The sequence below is a fragment of the Ammodytes marinus genome, assembly GCF_949987685.1.
Source record: "Ammodytes marinus genome assembly, chromosome: 5".
In the NCBI taxonomy this organism is placed as follows: Eukaryota; Metazoa; Chordata; class Actinopteri; order Uranoscopiformes; family Ammodytidae; genus Ammodytes; species Ammodytes marinus.
In genome coordinates, this window is record NC_137234.1 from 23,909,482 (window position 1) to 23,928,850 (window position 19,369).

At 42.9% G+C, this 19,369-nt stretch overlaps 1 protein-coding gene across 6 annotated transcripts in view; it reads left to right on the top strand.

The window, feature by feature from the left end:
- srgap1a (SLIT-ROBO Rho GTPase activating protein 1a) overlaps positions 1-19,369 on the top strand; it is an 81,233-nt gene that overhangs the window by 46,545 nt on the left and 15,319 nt on the right. For 4 of the 6 annotated variants that reach the window (XM_080028023.1, XM_080028024.1, XM_080028027.1 and 1 more), the window contains exons 7-18: positions 1,047-1,268; positions 2,009-2,110; positions 6,976-7,173; positions 8,128-8,212; positions 9,254-9,281; positions 10,541-10,646; positions 12,563-12,623; positions 13,348-13,425; positions 13,661-13,795; positions 15,727-15,832; positions 17,151-17,375; positions 19,230-19,309. In XM_080028023.1, the coding sequence (XP_079884149.1) occupies positions 1,047-1,268; positions 2,009-2,110; positions 6,976-7,173; positions 8,128-8,212; positions 9,254-9,281; positions 10,541-10,646; positions 12,563-12,623; positions 13,348-13,425; positions 13,661-13,795; positions 15,727-15,832; positions 17,151-17,375; positions 19,230-19,309 (1,426 nt within the window). Of the gene's footprint in view, positions 1-1,046; positions 1,269-2,008; positions 2,111-6,975; positions 7,174-8,127; positions 8,213-9,253; positions 9,282-10,540; positions 10,647-11,326; positions 11,361-12,562; positions 12,624-13,347; positions 13,426-13,660; positions 13,796-15,726; positions 15,833-17,150; positions 17,376-19,229; positions 19,310-19,369 lie in introns of all 6 variants that reach the window. The other 2 variants (XM_080028025.1, XM_080028026.1) reach the window with 1 other exon arrangement.

Consider the following 19,369-nt stretch of genomic DNA (forward strand, 5'->3'; position numbering starts at 1 on the left):
TCACTGCATTCACTTCAGTACAGCACTCACGTCTCTCTACTCTGACTTGCAAGCGACTTGCTTTGTTTGACCTTTTTACTACCATACCGATAAACATGACTTATTTATGATATGGCTTACCTGGGCTGTTATTGCTTTGTTAGAGACACAATTTTACTGCAGTTTTTTTGTGGTGTTTTATAAGGAAATGGGTAAAGGCCAGGTTTTTTTGGAGGTTTCTATATTCCAGACAGGACTGAAGGGGAAAGGAAATGCAACCTCTATATTCGACAGCATGCTGTGCGCTGAAATTACCTCTCTCCCCGCTTAGCTCACAACCTTTCACATCTCGCAGTGTAGTGTGTGTTGTGGGGATGCACTCTGCGTGAGTTGTATTTGCAGGCTCACACACATTTGCTTATTGATGATGGGGACTTTTTATAGTCGAACACAAAATGTACAAGCTGGCTGGTAGTGCTATTGTGTTTTTCGATCAATCAGGTCATTGTGTGGGTGTATGCGCGCGTGAGTGCGTCTCTGTCTGGCTGTATAGCTGTTTTTGTGGGTGCCGGGGGCCTGTGTGTCTTCCCAGAAGAGACCTTGTCCAATGTTCCAGTTATTAAAAATCAGGATCCGATCCTGGAGGTAACATTCATTAACACTGATGTAACATTGCTGGCTCGGAAAGTACTAGGCTGTTAACTAGGGGAATTTGAGCTTTAAAAAAAAACTGTGATGTATTATTTTTATGACATATTATACACCAGACAATTGAATTGAATTTAATTGAAAAAAAATGTATTTCGAACAAGTACAGAAAAAGAAAACGAGGCAATAATAAACAATATATTAGTAAAAGTACTAGTATTAGTTTTTCGTTTCATGTGACCTTTAATATAATTTGTGTTCTTGTCAAATTTGTTAGTTAATGTTCTAATGTGGATCATGGATTCTGCCTTCATACTTACAGCTGGAAACCTGCAAAAATATTTAACGTTTTAGTGTCTTGTACGTTCTTTAAATAATAGCCTCCCAACCGACTGACCCTATACTTCCTCCCCTTGCAGTGCTGTGATTTGGGGTACCACGCCAGCCTGAACCGGGCCCTGCGGACCTACCTGTCAGCCGAGTACAACCTGGAGACGTCACGCCACGAGGGTCTGGACATAATAGAGAACGCAGTGGACAGTCTGGACCCACGCAGTGACCGACAGAGGTTCATGGAGATGTACCCTACGGCCTTCTGCCCACCGACTAAATTTGAGTTCCAGTCTCATATGGGAGATGAGGTACGGAGATCACTGTCAGCAGTAGCAGCTGTGATGATAATTATGCACAACATAAACTATTCTTACATTATGTGTTTTTTTTCTTTGTCTCGAAGACACTGAAAGACATAGAAGTGACTTGGGAGTTGATTAAAAATCTCATATTTAATGAGGTCTTATTTCCAGTGGTTTACTGTGTCTGGGCTGCAGGATAGGGTTTTACGGGGCTCTAAATTTGACAAATCATGTGTTAATTGTCCCCCTGCAGTCATGTAGCTCAACATGTGTTATGAGTTTCATTGTTTGGCTGGCATTAACAAACGCTGATATCATGTCTGTTTACTTGCTGTTGTTGTGTAGCTGTCTGCACTAAGTTGGCAAAATGAACTGTGGTTAGCGCTGCAATTGAAGAAGAATTTGGATGTCTGCATCCTGTTAATCACAAGGTTACACAGCCTTATTCTTCTTGATGTAGCTTGTCATTTTAGTTTTGTGAACATTATAATAATATCTTTATTTATATAGCACCTTTTTAAAAACAGTGGTTTACAAAGTGCCTTACACACAATACATAGGAGCAAGTGCAAAATAATCAAATAAATACATTCCAATAAAAAAAAAAACACATTTACAATTAGATGGATACACATACTCATATATACACAATAAACCAAATAAGAGCAATAGGTGCTAGGGTAAAAAGACATTGGGGAAGAGAACAAAAAGAGCATTGACAATGTTTCCTCTTTTTTTCCCTCCAGGTGTGTCAGGTGTCTGTGCAGCCACCGGTGAATGGAGAGCTCATCCTGAGGTTCCAGCAGCTTCAGTCTCGCCTGGCTACTCTGAAGATCGAGAACGAAGAGGTAAAATGGAACTTATACATTTCAACAGGTATTTTTGTTGTGTGCGGGGCTTCAACAAAATTATTCCCCCGCTGCTCCGATTTTGTCTTCTGCCTGAGATGCAGTGGTTTCAAGTTGCAAAGCATTAAAGCTACTAAAGAAAGTTAACTTTAGCCCGAAGCCATCCAAGGTGAGACAGAGAATAGTTGCTGATCTTTGAAGAATCATAATCTTTTCTTGCATATATATAAACACTGCACACACACACACACACACACACACACACACACACACACACACACACACACACACACACACACACACACACACACACATGCACACTCTGTGTTTCCCCCCTTCTCATGCCCCGTAGGTAGCCATCAAAACAACTCTGTGAAGCCTCCATTTTGGCTCCCACCGGTAGAATTCACCGTCTCGCTTGTATTTGCACAAACCTGTCCCCCACTCTGTTGTTTTGACACTGGAGGTGCATCTCTGCCTCTCCGGTTGGATTGTTTTAATCTGTCTGCAGTGTGCTTGAGTGACTCCACAGTCTTTTATAAAACAAAAGCCAACAGGGGTGAAAATACCGCAGTTTAACAGAGTGCAATCACGTCCATCACGTCTGACCTGCTTCCTCTCTACGAGCTCTGGCTGCCTTCTGTCTTTATGCTCTCTGTTTGTCTCCCCCGCCCTCCACATCCGTGCACTTTCCTTCTTTTATCCCACTACAAAGACGAACAGAAACGCAGGAGCATGTCACAGCACGTCACTCAACTTCCTCCACAACTTTAGATTCCTTTTGAACATGTTAAAAAATAGCTGCATTTCTGGGCTAATTACTAGAGCTGAAACAACTTATCAACTTAGTCAATTTATTTTTTAGTCAACCCTCTTAAACTTAATCTGTCACAAATTTTTATTATCAATTTTGTCATTTAGTTCAGCAAAAGTGCAGACGACTTACTTTTTCCAGGGGTAGTGTTAATAACCATGGGTCCTGACTCCTGATGTAAGGATATTTATTCATTCATAACCTTTTTTTAACCCGCTAATATATTGAGGTTGAATCCTCATTTACAATATAGTCGAGTGAGAAGAAAAATCAATAGACAAAAGATCGGACACCAATATATACAAACAAGAACATGCAGTAGAGAAAATGTCAATTAAAAAAGTTATTAAAGAGCAAGTAAATCACATAGAACAAGAGCAGTTGGAAGTGAAATAAAACATGTTAATTACCCTAATGAAGACAGCTTTAGATATGTTATATATAAACTATGTTAACATTGACTTAATCATTAATCAATCAATAGAAATAAATAAATATTGTAAATAACCCCTTGTTGTAGCCCGACTGAGCGTCATTGACAGTCAGTTTGTTGTTGCTGGTCTGGGGACCTGCTGCTGTCATCACAGTTCACACTGCCCGCAGAACATACAGTATTTCTGCAACCTCGGCACATACACATGCACCACCCCTGTGTCTTTGTGTATGTGTGCGTGAGGCTATGATGACAGGCTCTGGTCGTCGCCTCATGTCCCTTTTTTCCGCCTGCCTGGCTGAAGCGGATGTCCAGCTGGGGCAGAGTTTGAGGGCGCCGCTGCCTTGCGTTAGGATCACCAGATGGCCTCTCTCTTCCCGGGCACAGCTTGCCAGATACATCCTTGAAAAATGAACTTTCAAAGCGCTGTGACGACCTACAAGTTCGACTGTCAAATGTACAAGAGAGAAGAGAGGGGCCTGTCTTTATCCAGCCAGGAAGGGCTTCAGGGCAGTGCTTAATAGGATTGCAGCTGTTTCCTCTAAACCTCTTTTGACTCCCATGAAAAGGGTAAAAGAAAACATTGCTTAATAAATTAGCCCTGCATCCACGGTGGGTGGGGAAAGAACATAATGGGTTTGGTAAACGTAGCACTGGTGGGTGCCCCACTACAGAAATAAGAATTAAATTGTTTTGATCGGAAAAAGGCTGCTCTCCGAGGACATCTTTTATATCAGTCAGTCAGTCAGTCAGTCAGTCAGTGTGCTTGATCTCCTCTTCAGATGTAATGATTTGGCCATTTAGCTCTTGTTTGTCTCTGCATAAACCAGAGCTCCCGCAGTCTGATTTCCCTCCTCTGCTCTCTTTCCTATTCTCAACACGTTTCACTCGAGGGCCATCTCTTCTAGAGCCATGTCTTTCGCAGAGACTGTTTATTTTTCCTCAGATAAATATCAGGGAAGCACATCAAAGCCAGTGTCCGCTTCTGTATGTGTGGGTATGTTTGTGCGTTGAGCAGGCGGAATACACAGTTGAGTGGAATTCTTTTTGGATCTTGGCTGTGCAGAAGTTATTTTCAGTCCAGTGTATGACGACTGTAAGAAAGCCAGACTAAAACTGAAGCTCCTCTTATTGGCAGCTTGTATTTATATCACCATATGCAAAAACCTGAGTCATGTTTCTCTATTGAAAATAAACAAACATTAATTAAATCCCAGGGACTTCCTCCAGGTCTGTTGTGTAGCTACAGGGGACTATTGGGCAAATCCACCGGGTCTCACTATGAGCTTGGTTGTAATTGAACCCAGCGGTGAACACTGGTAACTATTCGTCTGCTGAATAATGGATAAAGCCAACAGCTTTTTCACTGGGAGCGATTCTCTCGCATGCACGGCCCTGTCTCCATGATGACAGCTGGGCCTCTCGCCTCCACGGGGGCCACCGTAGATGAGGCTGCCAGGCACCCGCGGAGAGAGAGAGAGAGAGAGAGAGAGAGAGACCTAACTAATGACTGTATGTGTGGCAGTATGTTACCTGTTTCAGGGACCTGCCGTTGATAAAGCTACAACGCGTACATGTCAAGTGACGGGGTGACTGCACATCAATCCATCGACTCTATGGATTTCTATTTGAAGGCAGCAGGTTCTTCTTCATTCTCGTGCAGAAAATCACGCCTTTGATCACACAATGACACCCCCAGCCTGTTGTCACAAAACAGGGTGATGTTTGTGCAAAGTTTTGTGACGGCAGAATCCCCCATCTCCTCTCCTCGGCTGTCATTAGTCGTGTTGTAACCTGCCGTATGTTTTTGCTTCTTGCGGGATGGATGACACTGTAACTACTTCCACATTGTGCGCCTATCAGCACTGTAATCCATCACTATAGCACATGAAAGAGATGGAGTCCACCCTGCTTTTCAGGTGGGTTTTAACTCTCTCTCTCTCTTTTGAAGGCCTAATGAGTCACAGGTCGGGCACTTTCAAAACACAAGCTGTAAGCCACTGGTGTTGTCTCTGTATGTGTATGACGGTTAACAGGAACCCACCTCGTTCTTTCATTAGCGCTAAGGTCAGACTTGCTTAATAACGATAGAAATGGGGTCGCTGCCTTCCAGTGGGCGTCCTCCAGACCATTAAGAATAATTAGGAGGAATTCCAGCTGAGTCTAGCTCAGGGCCCCATTGACCTGTGATGCCCCTACCTTTTAAAAGTGCACACAATCAAGCTACAATGGTCACAACACTCCACTCTCGCCCCAGAGTGTCTCTGTTGAATCAAGTGAAAGAGTGGTGTTTTTCTACACCAGCACAGCCTCTTTCCCTCTGCAGCTTTTCCACCTCAGTGACTCATGCTCACACTTGACTGTCTCTAGACTTGTCCTCTGTGTCTGTTTGTCTCCTTTATCATTTTCTCTCTGTCTTTCTCTCTCTGTCCCCTCTTTTCCCTGATCTGCATATCCTTAGCCCAATAAACTTGTATTGATATTATTTGATTAAACTGCCAGATTAGTCAATGGTCATTATGTTGACCCTTGCCTGACCCTGGTTTTAATACATTTCTATAATGTCTTTCCACAACATTGTAGATCAATCATTTGTATTATCCACAAATGGGCAATGGAAATTGTTTACTCTGCATTTTTTATAAACAGATCACCGTATACTAAAGGCTTGGGAAATAAAGCATACAAAGATTTTCAGAAATGTATTTTGTTACACTTTAAAATGGCTCAGGGGATGTGTTGGTGGTTTGGTCCACCATTTTGGTCCAAACAGAAATATCTCATTGATCATTGTATAGATTGCCTTGGGATTTGTTCATGACCCCTTCAGGATGAATCGTAATAACTTAAATGATCCCTTAACTTTTTATCTAGCGACATCATCATGTCATACTTGAAATTCTGTCCAACGTAATGCTTTAAAATACATGAAACACTATTGACATTAGCATTACCCATTAGCCTCCACCGTACTTTGCTTTCGGTGCTGATTACCAAATTGTAACATTTGAAAGCCTGAGACTCAGACTTTATTCTTGTCTCAATCGCTCCTAATAGCGGGCCTAATACTTCACTGTATCATCACGTTGTGTACTGAAAGTTCTTTATTTATAGCCGCATCCATGTGTATCTTCTTAAGTCTCTTTAACTTTTATGGAGCTGTTAAAAACTCATTTGCGATCCCATTTGTTTGTCACGTCATCCATCATTTTTGCGTCGTCATATACTGGACACAGTCATGGCCCGCGGCACTGGCTGAACATCTTTTCACAGTAAGTGGTGGGGCACGCTCGGGAATGTCCTGACTTTTACAAGCTCTGGCAGAAGCACTCCTGACGACAGGAAAGAAGGCGCTTATGGAAATGAATCTTAAAAGCCTGCCACTGAATGCACCATCTGCAGGAGTCTCTCAGTTCACCTCTGGCCCTCTCTGAGTGCATGCAAATTCATTGATGTGGCAGGGAGTTATGTTCAGGGGCTGGTTCTAAGAGTTGTAAGGAATGTTTGTCTTATCAGAAAAAAACACCGGAATTTTTCCCGAGTGATAGCGAGGAGATGACATGTAGTGTTCAAGCGGGCTGGGTTTTTTTTCTCAACTCTCTCCCCTTGTGTCTCCAGATCAAAAAGACGTCGGAGGCCACACTGACCACCATCCAGGACATGGTGACCATCGAAGACTACGATGTGTCCGAGTGCTTCCACCACAGCCGCTCCACCGAGTCGGTCAAGTCCACCGTGTCGGAGACGTACCTCAGCAAACCCAGCATCGCCAAGAGGAGGGCCAACCAGCAGGAGACAGAGCAGTTCTACTTCATGGTCAGTGGAGATTTGTGGTTTAAAGCCTTTTGGAAACCTGGTCTAAAATAGTAAAAAAAAATCAATATATGTGATCAAAGTTGAGTGTCTTAATAAGGTTTTTACAAAAAATAAATATTGCTGTCTAGACAGTTTCACAGGAGGACCATATTAATCGGTCTCCATGGCAACAGTCATTGTTTTTATAGAATGTTCAGGCCGAGAACTGCTGTGATTGGTTCAAAATACTAGTGCCTCATCTGATCCAAATTTCTACAATAAACTTAAAAGACAATATCTTTTTCATTTAGTTTGATAAAATATGCATAACTCTTTTAAGATGCTTACTAAGATGAATCTAACTCCCCAAAGTTAGCAGACATAGTTAGCAGGATTATGTGGATTTGGGTATACCGAGGCTTTAAGAAAAGAGGATGCTGGCTGGTGTGACTATGTATTTTATTTCTGTATGAAAATAGAAATACATCTTTCTTATAGACTCTCTTTGATGCCTTTGGTTAGCTTTCTATACTTAGGTGTAAGCTTAAACAGAAGTCAAAAATAGCACATAACTCCTGCCTTATTATGCATTCTGTTTAATAACTGCAACAAAAATCATCAATCAAAGTGTTTTTGAACTCAAAGCTCTTTTCAGGACTTCAAAACGCTTAATCTCTGTGTGTAAATTGTATTGGACTTAAAAACTCTGAATCTCATGCACCCTTTTGTGATATCTTTGATCAGCTTGCCTTGCAGAGACGTATCTCAAGCCAAAATATTTCCATTTCTTAAGGCTAACCGCTATCCTGTTCCGGTCTGAATACGGACATGCTCTGATAAAGGCTTTAGAGAGAGAGAGAGACTCAGCATGTCCTTTGCCCTTGGCTTTTTTCTTATCGTACATTGGTGTCGTAAGAGCGGGCGCTCTTGGCTGGCACTCGGGGCCGCCGTGTAATTACTCTCAATTCTCCACAGAAATTCCGGGAGTTTCTGGAGGGCAGTAATCTCATCTCCAAACTGCAGGCTAAACATGACTTGCTGAAGAGGACTCTTGGTGAAGGTACAGTCACAACCCTTTTATAGTCTACTATTATTGCACCCACTGTTCCCGTTGTCACATCCAGCACTTGTTCTTTATTCGCTCCTCTCAAATTCATTTTCACTTGTCTGTGTCGCCTCACTCCTGCCAAAAAGGAAGATTTATTCAGTGTCCAAACATTCAACATAACTAATAACTAGTTGATGAATTGTATTTTTCAAATTTTTTGCTGTAGTCCTGCTGAGCAATTTCAGCCTTTTCTGTGGCAAACTTCCCATTATTTGCCGGCTTTTCCCACCAGTCAAGCTCCTAGATGGTAATCTAGGGTTTTAGCCGGGCAAGCCTGAGCTGAGGGGGGGATTGTAATTTTTGCATTATCCGTCTTAGGGATTGATTTTACCCCCCGACTTAATGGACTGCTGTGTATAAGACGGGTGGCGGTCATTAGGCGACGGACGGTCCCTCCTTGTTCTACATTGGTGGGATCTCCTAGAAGGCCCAGGCTAATCTACTGTCAGCCCGTTGAGTGTGTGTCAGTTATTGTTCCAACCAGCGGTCCTGGTGGTCTCAGCCAAAACGGTCCATGTAATGAGTAATGGAGCCGTGTGCTAACGAGGAAGAGAAAAGCCCACAATGCTCCTTAATCATATTGTTGCCAATGAACTGAAGTAGAGTATGAGTCACCCAAAGACACACAGACAGGTCAGATCCTGTTCATGGAAACAGATGGCCACACATTCAAAGAAAATCTACTCCCGCTTTCCAAAACCATTTGGAAGCTAGTTTGTGCTCGATCTTACTTGTCCAAACTTGTAGCTCTGTGTATTGCTATAATGATTAGTGTATCTGCTCCAGTTGTTAACGTACAGCTGTGTGCATGGTATATGTTTTGTTTGTGCCTGTAATTGTAATGTAGTGTTTCCTTGTTTCAGTCTCTGTGAACGGTATGAGTGTATGTGTTGGTGTGCCTATTTTGTGTGTATGTTTTTTTTTTTTGCTAGTGCTGCTCAAGAGGCCTAACTTCCACTCACGTCTCTTCTCTTTTTCTCTCCTCACCCGCAGGCCACAGAGCTGACTACATGACCACAAGGTAAAGCACACACTCACACGCTTAAGGACCTGTGCATATATTCAACATACACATCCAGTCAGGACCTTTTTTATCTTTTCAGCGGCGACAGAAAGTTTATTTTAATGCATTGCAGCCCCATCAAAGCAAGGGCAGTTTGCCTGAGGAAATTCTCTTGCAAATTTTGAGCAGATGTTCCGGCCTCCATGTTTTCTAAGCCCAACCCGGTATCATGCGTTGGAGGTTATTGTACTTCTCATTCTCACCAGTACTGTTTATGTCAGAGGTTGATATGGGGAGAACGCTTAGCCTAAGCAATGAGAAAAGGAGAGCTGAGGAGAAAGAATTTGCATGAAATTCAAATGAGTCAAAAAGTATGTTTTCACGGACAACAAAAGAAGGGAAAAGACGAACAGATGGGAATCCTTAGTCCAACCTCGTCATCTTTGGATAAAAGCGTCTGTTAAGTGGAATGCAATCTGTTACTTACAGTAAGCGATCATGAATAATGTTTAATTAAACTAAACTCAAACAGTTAGGAAGTCACAGTCAGCAATTGCTGTTATAGAACAACACAATTGTGAAGAGCTTTTTGACTATTTTATAGACTTAATATTACATCTATTACGTGAGGATGAAGATAATTGTTGTAGCTAGGTTGTAGCTCTTCTCTTTAGCAAGACAGCAAAACAAAAAAAACAGTAAAGTAGCAGTGTTTCTTTTATCAGTATAGGAATTCCCTGAGCACTTGCTGGGGGTTGCCTAATGACACTGTTTTGCTCATATTGCAAAGATTTCATCTGTTGTGTCGGCCCGATCAGATATTTCACACGTCTTCAGGCATTTCTGGGAGAGTAATTATGTCGCTATGATTGAGCAGCACAAGAAAAACAAAGTCCTAGGCTCTTTTCATCCCCGCCCTACGGACCATAAGAAGCCAGGATGCATTAAGTCACACACACACATCCGCACACGCTCTAAGTGGCAATCCCCCACAGGGCCTGTCATGATGTGGAGGCCGACACACATGATGCTCCCAGCAGGTCTGATATTTTACTGGCCTGTGATATCTTGTGGCGAAGAGAAAAGACAGGATCATTAAGCAAAAGGTTCCTTCACAGGTTTCAGCAGGGTCTGACAATACCTCCATTCACCTGTCCATCATCTTTTTTGGTAGTTTTTGAAGGACAAAAAAGGTTACTAGAGGGAGGAAAAATAAACCACTCCAGAGGGCTGGAACTGCATTGTTTACTCATTCTGATGCATTCTTTGTATTCTAGACATTCCAATGGGCCGCACAAAACCCACACTGGCACCCGGCGGGCTAGACCCCGCTCTGTTTTTAATGCTAGGTTATTTAATGGCAATTTGGAGTCATTTATCAAGGTACTGATTACCAGTCTGCCTGCTTGACACTGCTCCTCCTCCCTATCTATTTTCTGTCTCATTCTGTCTTTCTGACCATTTTTTGGTGGGTTCCCCCCAAAAGCATCTTCGCTTAATTACAGAAATCTAACAACATATTTATGCTAAGATGGATTCTGGAAAGCGTTCTCATGAGTCATTGAGCTCTGGTGCTCTGCTGGTTAGGGTAAAGGGTGTAAGGGGTGGCAGAGATAGATTTGGAGGGGGCTGCAGGAGGTGAGGAGCGGCATTTGGAGGGCTAAATGTTTGTCTGGGTTTTTAGCTCCCTTGACTCACTGTTGACCTGGCATCACCTGGCTTCTCTGGCAGAGATATTCTCTCCTGCTCCTCCAAAGGGAGAGCAGAGGCCAGTGAAAAAAAACAACAGGATCAATGGTAGTCAGGGTAGCCAGATGCCAGACTGATAAGGTGTGCTGCCTCCCTCCTTCGGCCTCTTCACTGTCTCTCACTGGTGGCCCGGTCCGGTCCAGTTCCCTTTTGTTTCCCTTTGGGTTTTCTGAGCCGGCACAGAGTGGTATGACAGTGCACTCTTTAGTCAAAGCTTTACTGGGCATCTGCTGAAGTCCTAATCTGGGTTCTTGCTTTTCTCTCTCTCTCTTTCTGTCTGTCTCTCTGTGGCTCATTGCGACACTTCTCTGTAGCCGCGGACGACGGAACTCACACGCTCGACATCAGGTAGATACTTTGAAGCTCATTGGGGGGCCCACTCTTGCTTGCCTGCGCTCATCCTTCCTTTTACCACTTTCAACTCATGTTTTGTTTGTCTGCGTCTGTTGTGTTTGTTTTCCCCCGACGACTGTGAAGAGACTGAGACAGACTGAGTAGGAGGTTTTTCCTCGTCAAACGAGAGATGTTGCAGAAAATGTTATTATCAGTTTAAATTGTGTTTGCGAAATTCCCTGGCATGATACACTAGGACGAAAATTGGTATTAAATTCATGTGATCCAAAACAGTCATCCCCCTGTCTTTCACATACAGTATATATCCAAAGGCGTAGCATTACGTAATCGCTGCTGAACCAGTCCCTTTTGCCTCAACACTCACGGCTCCACTCCAACGATAGATAGTCGATATTGGCATGGCCGCTGTGTTAGGACCGTGTGCGTACCCCTGGGGGCTGTAAACAGATCCTCTTGTATCATTAAAAGCATGTCCAGCACTGAACCACAGGAGCAGCTGGCACACAGAAAGAACCGGAGCACAGTCCACGTTTAAAGTGCGTGAGAGGAATGTGTTCTCTCTCTCTCTCAACCCACCACTTCTGCCCCGAGCTTTCTATCAAGTGTGCGGCTCTTTTTAGATAAGCTCTCGTTATTTAAACACAGCGTGCACTTGATTTGCTAGCATAACAAGAAAATAAGTATATTTAGCAACACTGGAGGCCAATTCAAATGTGTCAGACAGCAGGCTTGCACGAGCTTGTTGTTGTTGTTGCAGTGAGTCAGTGATTTTTTTGTATACTTAGTGAATTATTATGGGAGACTGGGCATGAGCAGTTAAACAGAATTTGAAGTGAACTCAGTCTGACTCAGTCAATTCTCAAAAAGGTAGCCATGACTTTGTGTCTAAACCCACCATCGTCACTTACACTGGGTGTGTGCATGCTACTCTACTTTTAACACCACGTTAACCAGTTTCTGTAAGAGCCCGACCGATACACCAGCAGGCCGCTATCATCTGTGTCTATACATTTTTACTTTTTAATTACATGTAAAGAGTGTACTTGTTTGGTTATATCAGCCAACATATTGTATTCAATTATTTTTATTCCCAATATTGATAATGATAGCGTTCCAGTGTCTGTCGGGCTCTAGCTTTTCTACAATACAAAGATAATACATGATCTGACGTGTTATTGTGTACTTGGCTTTCAAAGGACTCCGGACAAGCTATCCCACGCGTGGTTGAAAGCTGCATTCGCTACATCAATTTGTATGGTGAGTCGGTTGTTGTTGTTGTTGTACAGTTCATACAGACATTTTGAAAGTTCAGTTGAGCGACCCATAATTTGACTTCATTTTCACATTCCTTTGATAAATTCTTATCATAAACCTCATTTCAAAGCCTATCTGACTTTGGTGAAAAGCAACACTCCAAGCGATTTCCAGGCACTAATTGTTTGGGCGTGTGCAGTACATCGTTTTTGATGTCGGGAGGTTTCAGTGTGTTCTACTTGAGTGACAGTCATGGGAAAATGAAAATTCTGGCCTTTGGGACCCGGTTTCCCCAAAAAAATATTGTGAGACAAACTGACACACACAAATGAGAGAGAAAGACACTGTGAAAGAAGCTCTAAAGATGTGACTGTAGTGAGGTGTTATGGTTTGCTGGGACTTACACTGCATCTCTAAAGCAGTTAACAGATGACAAAGAGGAAGCTAAAAGAATAGCAGACCATAAATGCCTTCTCTTGACCCTTGACCTCTCCACTTATTAAATCCTAATCCCAGCTGGGAGACACTTCAGTAAAAGCTTGATTGCTGTCTCCCTGACTCATTAATTATCCTTAATTAGAAAAGTGAAGGGGCTTAACGAACAGGATGTGCCCCTTTGATCCAACTGAAAGACGCTGTATTTTACTAAGCGAGGGACTTTGCGAGCATGTTTTTAGTGTGGCTGTTCTCTTGCTTTACCCTCTATCTTCATCTTCTGTCTACGAAGGCCTCCAACATCAAGGAATATTCCGCGTGTCTGGATCCCATCTGGAAGTCAACGACATCAAGAACTCCTTCGAAAGAGGTACATGTCATGACGCTTGTTAAACTACATATTAGCATTTTTATAAATTTTTATCAGATGCAAATGTGGGCTACAATAGGGAGCAAATGATCCCACAATATATTTTTTTATTGACCATATTTAGCTAGTGGGCTGTTTCGATTTTCAAATAAATGTGTTTCATCATGTAAAATCATAAGCATTTTGAATAATTAAGGGACGTCCCAATTGACCTGCTCACTTGTCGGTGTCTTAGGAAACGACCCTCTGACGGATGACGAGGACAACCATGACATCAACTCAGTGGCTGGCGTCCTCAAACTCTACTTCCGTGGCCTGGAGAACCCTCTTTTCCCCAAAGAGAGGTTCAATGATCTGCTGTCCTGCATCAGTAAGAACAAAAACACATTTTCACTTAGTATCAGCGACCTGGTTATACTGTTGATTATTAAAACTTTGAAAAAGTGCCCACAACCCCAGTAAGATTATCGTCTAGACTCTAGATCGTCTTATACTTACTAATGCGTTCCCTTATTTATGTTGTTGAAACACTGTCTTTTATACTGTATGTTTACTGGGACTCTTGTATCCATAGTAGTCTTTTTAGTTAGCATTATTAGCATCATTCACATATTATGTATTCTCCATCACATATAGTCCTCAGGATAATCGACTGTCTGTACTGTAGTGTTTAACAAGAAACATTGCTCACTTCTCTGTCTCTTTTGACACTTTGTCTTGATACTACTCTGTGGTATTTGGTTGAGTTCTGAGAAGGATAGTATCTGTCATAAGTGGCACAAAGCCAGCCATGATTACAGGATTGTGTTGGAATGTTAAACGTCCACAGCACAGTGCCGTGTTTGAATGCAGAGCTGGAGACCTCCATAAGAATAGTCACGTTGTCATTTTGCTGCGAGTCACTTCACACAAATCAGTCAGCTCTTTGTGTGGCTTTTTTTATTTCTGATCTTTTAAGACATTACATGGGGGACTTTAAGGGCTCTGGTGAAGAACAATTGAACATGCACAGAGTCACATGGGCTCAACATGTGCTGTACTGTTATGCCTTGTGCAGCTTTGTGTCTACCATTGCATGTGTACTTGTGTGGTTTTTTTGCTCATGCAAGATTGTGTGTACTTGCGAGTGTGTGAAGTGTGTCTGTGTGTTTCCTCGGTGTACTTTTACACATTTGTGCAGGATGAGTGATGGGGATTCCCTGTTTACATTCCCCAGCTTAACATGCCGGTGATTGCAGTGTAGGCTGAGCGCCCAGCAGGCTCCATATTAAAACCCCTCTGCTTATTCCATACAGAATAGCTCAGACCAGCTACAATATAACTTTTACATTGAACAGCTCTTAGTAGATGGTGTTTTGTTACTGATATCTTTCGTTTTGCTATTTGCTGAAGGGATGTTATTCAAGGGAGTCTGTTTGTAGGTGATGTATAAGTCTACATTGGATCTTTAGTTGCTTTCTGAAGTGCTCACAAGACCTTGCAGAATCCTAGTTAGGTATTCATGAAAAATGAAATACATCACAAGTATTCCAGAAGCCCAAATCCCAGATGGTACAGAGAGGCTGGAGGGTGACAGGGGCTATTTTTAGCAACCAGCAGAGCACCAGCTCAGCCATATAAAATAGGCTGCTTCAAGTCCCACAGCAGAACAAATGGGATAGTAATGAAAGACAGAAGGCATTCTCTTGCATATTGATGAAGCACAATATGAGAGAGATTGTAAATGCTTTAGTATTGTTTAAAGCTGTGATAAAACGAACATGTTGAGAGAATGTTACTCATGTCCTGCCTGGTAATATTTTCCTTTATGTGTGATGCCAATGTATCATGTAACTATGGGTTTATATAGTTTGCCTTGTGCTTAAACTACCTGGGGTTCTCTAGAAGAGTGCAGATTTCCCTTTTCTTTTCTGTGGCCTCAATACACATACACACGCACACACACACACACACACACACACACACACACACACACACATACATTTTACATATCGCTGCATTAGTAAATCTTGGCTTGTCCTCCAGAGACTTACAGTAATTCAGATAAGTAATTGGCTCAGCTTCAAAATGCCCTTGCATTTATATGCTGGGTTGTGGTGTAGTTATAATAAATATGTGGACATCATCAGATAGATGAGCTTATTTTAAATATATGGCTTTTGGAAGGTGGTGTGTTTGGCATGCAGCACTGGTGAAAAAAGCCCCAGCCTTTATTCATTTGAGAACATTTCTCTTCTTGTATTACATAATTGAACTGTATTAACGTCACACCTCTCTCTGTCTTTTCTATTGCTGTTCTAGGAATAGAGAGCCTGTATGAGAGAGCGCTGTACATCCGTAAGATCCTCCTGACCATTCCCAGATCAGTCCTTGTCGTCATGCGCTACCTCTTCGCCTTCCTCAACCAGTGAGTTTACAGACACAATCCAGTAAATCCATTCTGTCTTTCAGTTCATAAAGATTGCCCCCCCCCCCCCATCCCTATCTCTTGGTGAAATGGCATTCTAAAGGCCAGGACACACCAGTCCGACTACCCGAAAACGGAGTTTACCGATTCAGGCAGGGGGAGGGGGGGGGGGGGGGGCGCGGGCTGCCTTGAATTCCAACTGACCAAAAAAAAAAGTTTTAATTTTTTTTGCTAGCTAGCTATGTGTGCTTGTGTATGGGCATATCCGCGCGAAAGGCCGCGATTTGCAGTAAATAACTGTCCACGTGTTTCTCCAAGTGTCTCTGTAGGCTATTTAAAAATAAATCAAGCAAGTTTAGTAGACTAATAATAACATTAATGAATTATTGGTTATCGCATCACAGAAGGCCTATTGGCCTATAATAATAAAAAAAAACACCACCTTAACTATGTTTACAGTTTAAAAATGTTTTGAATAAAATGCAAACCTCAGTGAATCATTTGCTCTTGTTTCTCTGTCCTGAGATTCACACAGACTGAGCAGTCTTGTTTAAATGTTACAAATTGAGCTAATAAACTGAACTTTGAATTTTTTTGCTGCAGAAGTTATCTCAGCTAATTTTTGTTATCTAATTTGATAATAAGGTGATTGTATGCAGAATGCTCGTGCCAGAAACTCATACAGTGGTTTTGTACAGATAAATAAATAAATATTAGCAGGTTCAACAGTATTTCAATTTAGGGGGGGCGCGAAAAAATTTCTGTCCCCTAGGGGGGGCATGACAGAAAGTAATTGAGAACCACTGCTCTAGACCATAAACATAGATAGAAATACGTATTTATATTTATGGACCATAAAGAGCACAATTTTTAGCAGAGAGTGTCGAGCAGTCAACAAGGGTTGATGCATGTGAGTACTCGCTGAACGAAACAAACAAACACATTAAAACAATGGCTAACTGTTGTTAGCTGTTTGTGCTACCCGCCTCACTTCCGGGCTTCACTGATTCACTAGCCCTCCACAAATCAAATTGCTCCAACTGAAAGACTGCCCACCGCCGATTGAACATGTTCAAAAGAAGCCCGACGACATCTACGACGACCGATTTCACGGCACACACCAAACAGATTCATGTCCCCGCTCCCTCAGGACTCTACGACGGCGATTATCGGGCCGGTGTGTCCGGGCCTTAAGTTACCAGCATGCCTCTGCTGTCAGTCATGATTTGATCTGAAATATCTTCCCCAGTGCCGTGTCCTTCTCTCATTAAACCGCCTCTCTTTCCCTACCCGTCTCTCCCTCTCTCTCTCTCTCCAGCCTGTCCCAGTACAGTGACGAGAACATGATGGACCCGTACAACCTGGCCATATGCTTCGGCCCCACGCTCATGCCCACACCAGACACCCTGGACCAGGTCTCCTGCCAGGCCCACGTCAACGAGATCGTCAAGACCATCATCATCCACCACGAGACCATCTTCCCTGATGCCAAGGAACTGGACGGGCCCCTCTATGAGAAGTGTATGGCTGGAGGAGACTACTGGTAAGAAAGAATGCATTTGGCCCGTCATTCATTAGCCAGGCTTAAAGCACTTTTTTCTGGTCAAGGCTCATGCCTCGTTTCCACAGAGCAGCACAGTTCGGTTCGGCGTGGCACAGTCACCCTAGATCTGGCTTTGCGTTTCCACTGCTGACAGTACCCTTGCTCGGTAGGCTGGGGTATGTGCCAGAAGGGTACGTAACTATTGTGGCAGCAAGACACGTGTAGTCCCCTGAATAATTCAATGAAGAGGAAAAATGCCACACAATAAACAGAGGGTTGCGCTCCGGAATTTGTTCTCCAGTAGAAACGAGGCTTCAGTCCCTTGTTAAAGAGATGCAAATGGCACTGGTGTCTGAAGGTCGGACAGACTGTGGGTTATCCAGGAATAAAAGCGAAGATGGAAAGCATCCTGATGAGGTCACTCCATGTAAACCTCACAGATTGACTGAAATGAGATGTAGTTTTCAGTCAGATGGACGCCAGTGTTTTTTTTTTGTTTTTTTTTTCAATCTTTTTTTCATACCACAAATGGAACACAGGCACTCTGCCAAAACCTCCTTCATTAGGGACTCACTCAACATGCAGGTATGCGTGCGCTCTCGACACTGCAGCTGTGTCGGTAGTATGTCAGTGGAGTTGATATGAGTAATTAGACACCCCAATTAGCTGTCTGTGTGCTTAGGAAAGCATGACAAGGTAGAGCATGTTTCAGCGCTGCCTTTACATGGTGGATACTCTTTTTCTAGGTGAGACAGCTTGAAACAATCACTTTAATCACCACCACCATCACGGCCAGGAGGAAAGAGAAAGGTCACCTGGCAGGGAAAGAATGATGAGATGAATTGCAGCATGCTGGAGTCAAACAGTTCAAACCTGAGGAGGCCCTTTGCCAACTCCACATCTGTAAACGATGCTTCTCTGCTCCACTAGTGTTTCTCCCCACCTTTATCTGTCTGTGTATCTCTTTTTTTAATGCCCCTACCCTACGTCACCACAGGCATGACAAGAACTCATCCGTAGCTCCAGCTAAATCAGCCGTCTCAGCATGACCATGTCTCTCCCCCCCCCTAGGAGAGCACATGAAGCCCTGGGGAGATTTGTTGTCTTGGCTGCCTCTCTTTCTTGCAGAAGAGGAGGCAGCTTGTGATGTGTTAGCAATGGGAGGAGACACTCCTAGTTTACTGGCAGGGCTAATCTGTATGTGTTTGGCATCACTGCCAGCTCGCTCAGCATGAAGCCGTAAGTAAGAGGACCATTTAGAAGTAAAAGGCCCGACCACAGATGGAAGGATCTAAGCCTCTCACAGGAATACTGAGAATGGCCAACATTTGAACTTTCCTCTTGGTCCTACTCATTGTAAACACCTCACTGCAGGCGTGTCATCTTCTCAAAGATGAGATTTGACTGTAGAGATTTAAAGGCCTACTTCACCGGTTTGAATATGAAGGTGTATTGAATTCTGAGATCCTATGTAGTATAAATGTGCAAAAAAAATTAAAATCGGTTCATCCTAGCCTGAGAAAAGGCAGAAAGAGTGTTTTTTTAACCCTATATTTCTCTTTCTCGTGACATCACAGAAAGAGAAATATAGGGTTAAAAAAAACGTACTTTGTAAATATTACTGTGATGTCACAGTAAAAGACATCACAGTAATATTTACAAAGAAAGTTTCAAACCGGTGAAGTAGGCCTTTAAGCCAAAGTTTTACGTTGCCCGCTGAACTTTCTTCACTTTCTGAAATAAAATAAATAGTCAAGGAAAAAGAAAAAGCAATCAGGCTTTTTGTGCGCCTTGAAACCTCTGACCCCGCCTTGGCTGTGACTCTGTGACAGTTTTGCATCTTGTCCCCCACAGTGAGAGCCCCTACAGTGAGCACGGAGCCCTGGAGGAGGTAGACAACGAGGGAGGGACAGAGACACACACCAGCGAGGATGGTGAGTAACTATACAAACTTGCATGCGTGTACAGTACAACACAAATACTTAAATTTGTCC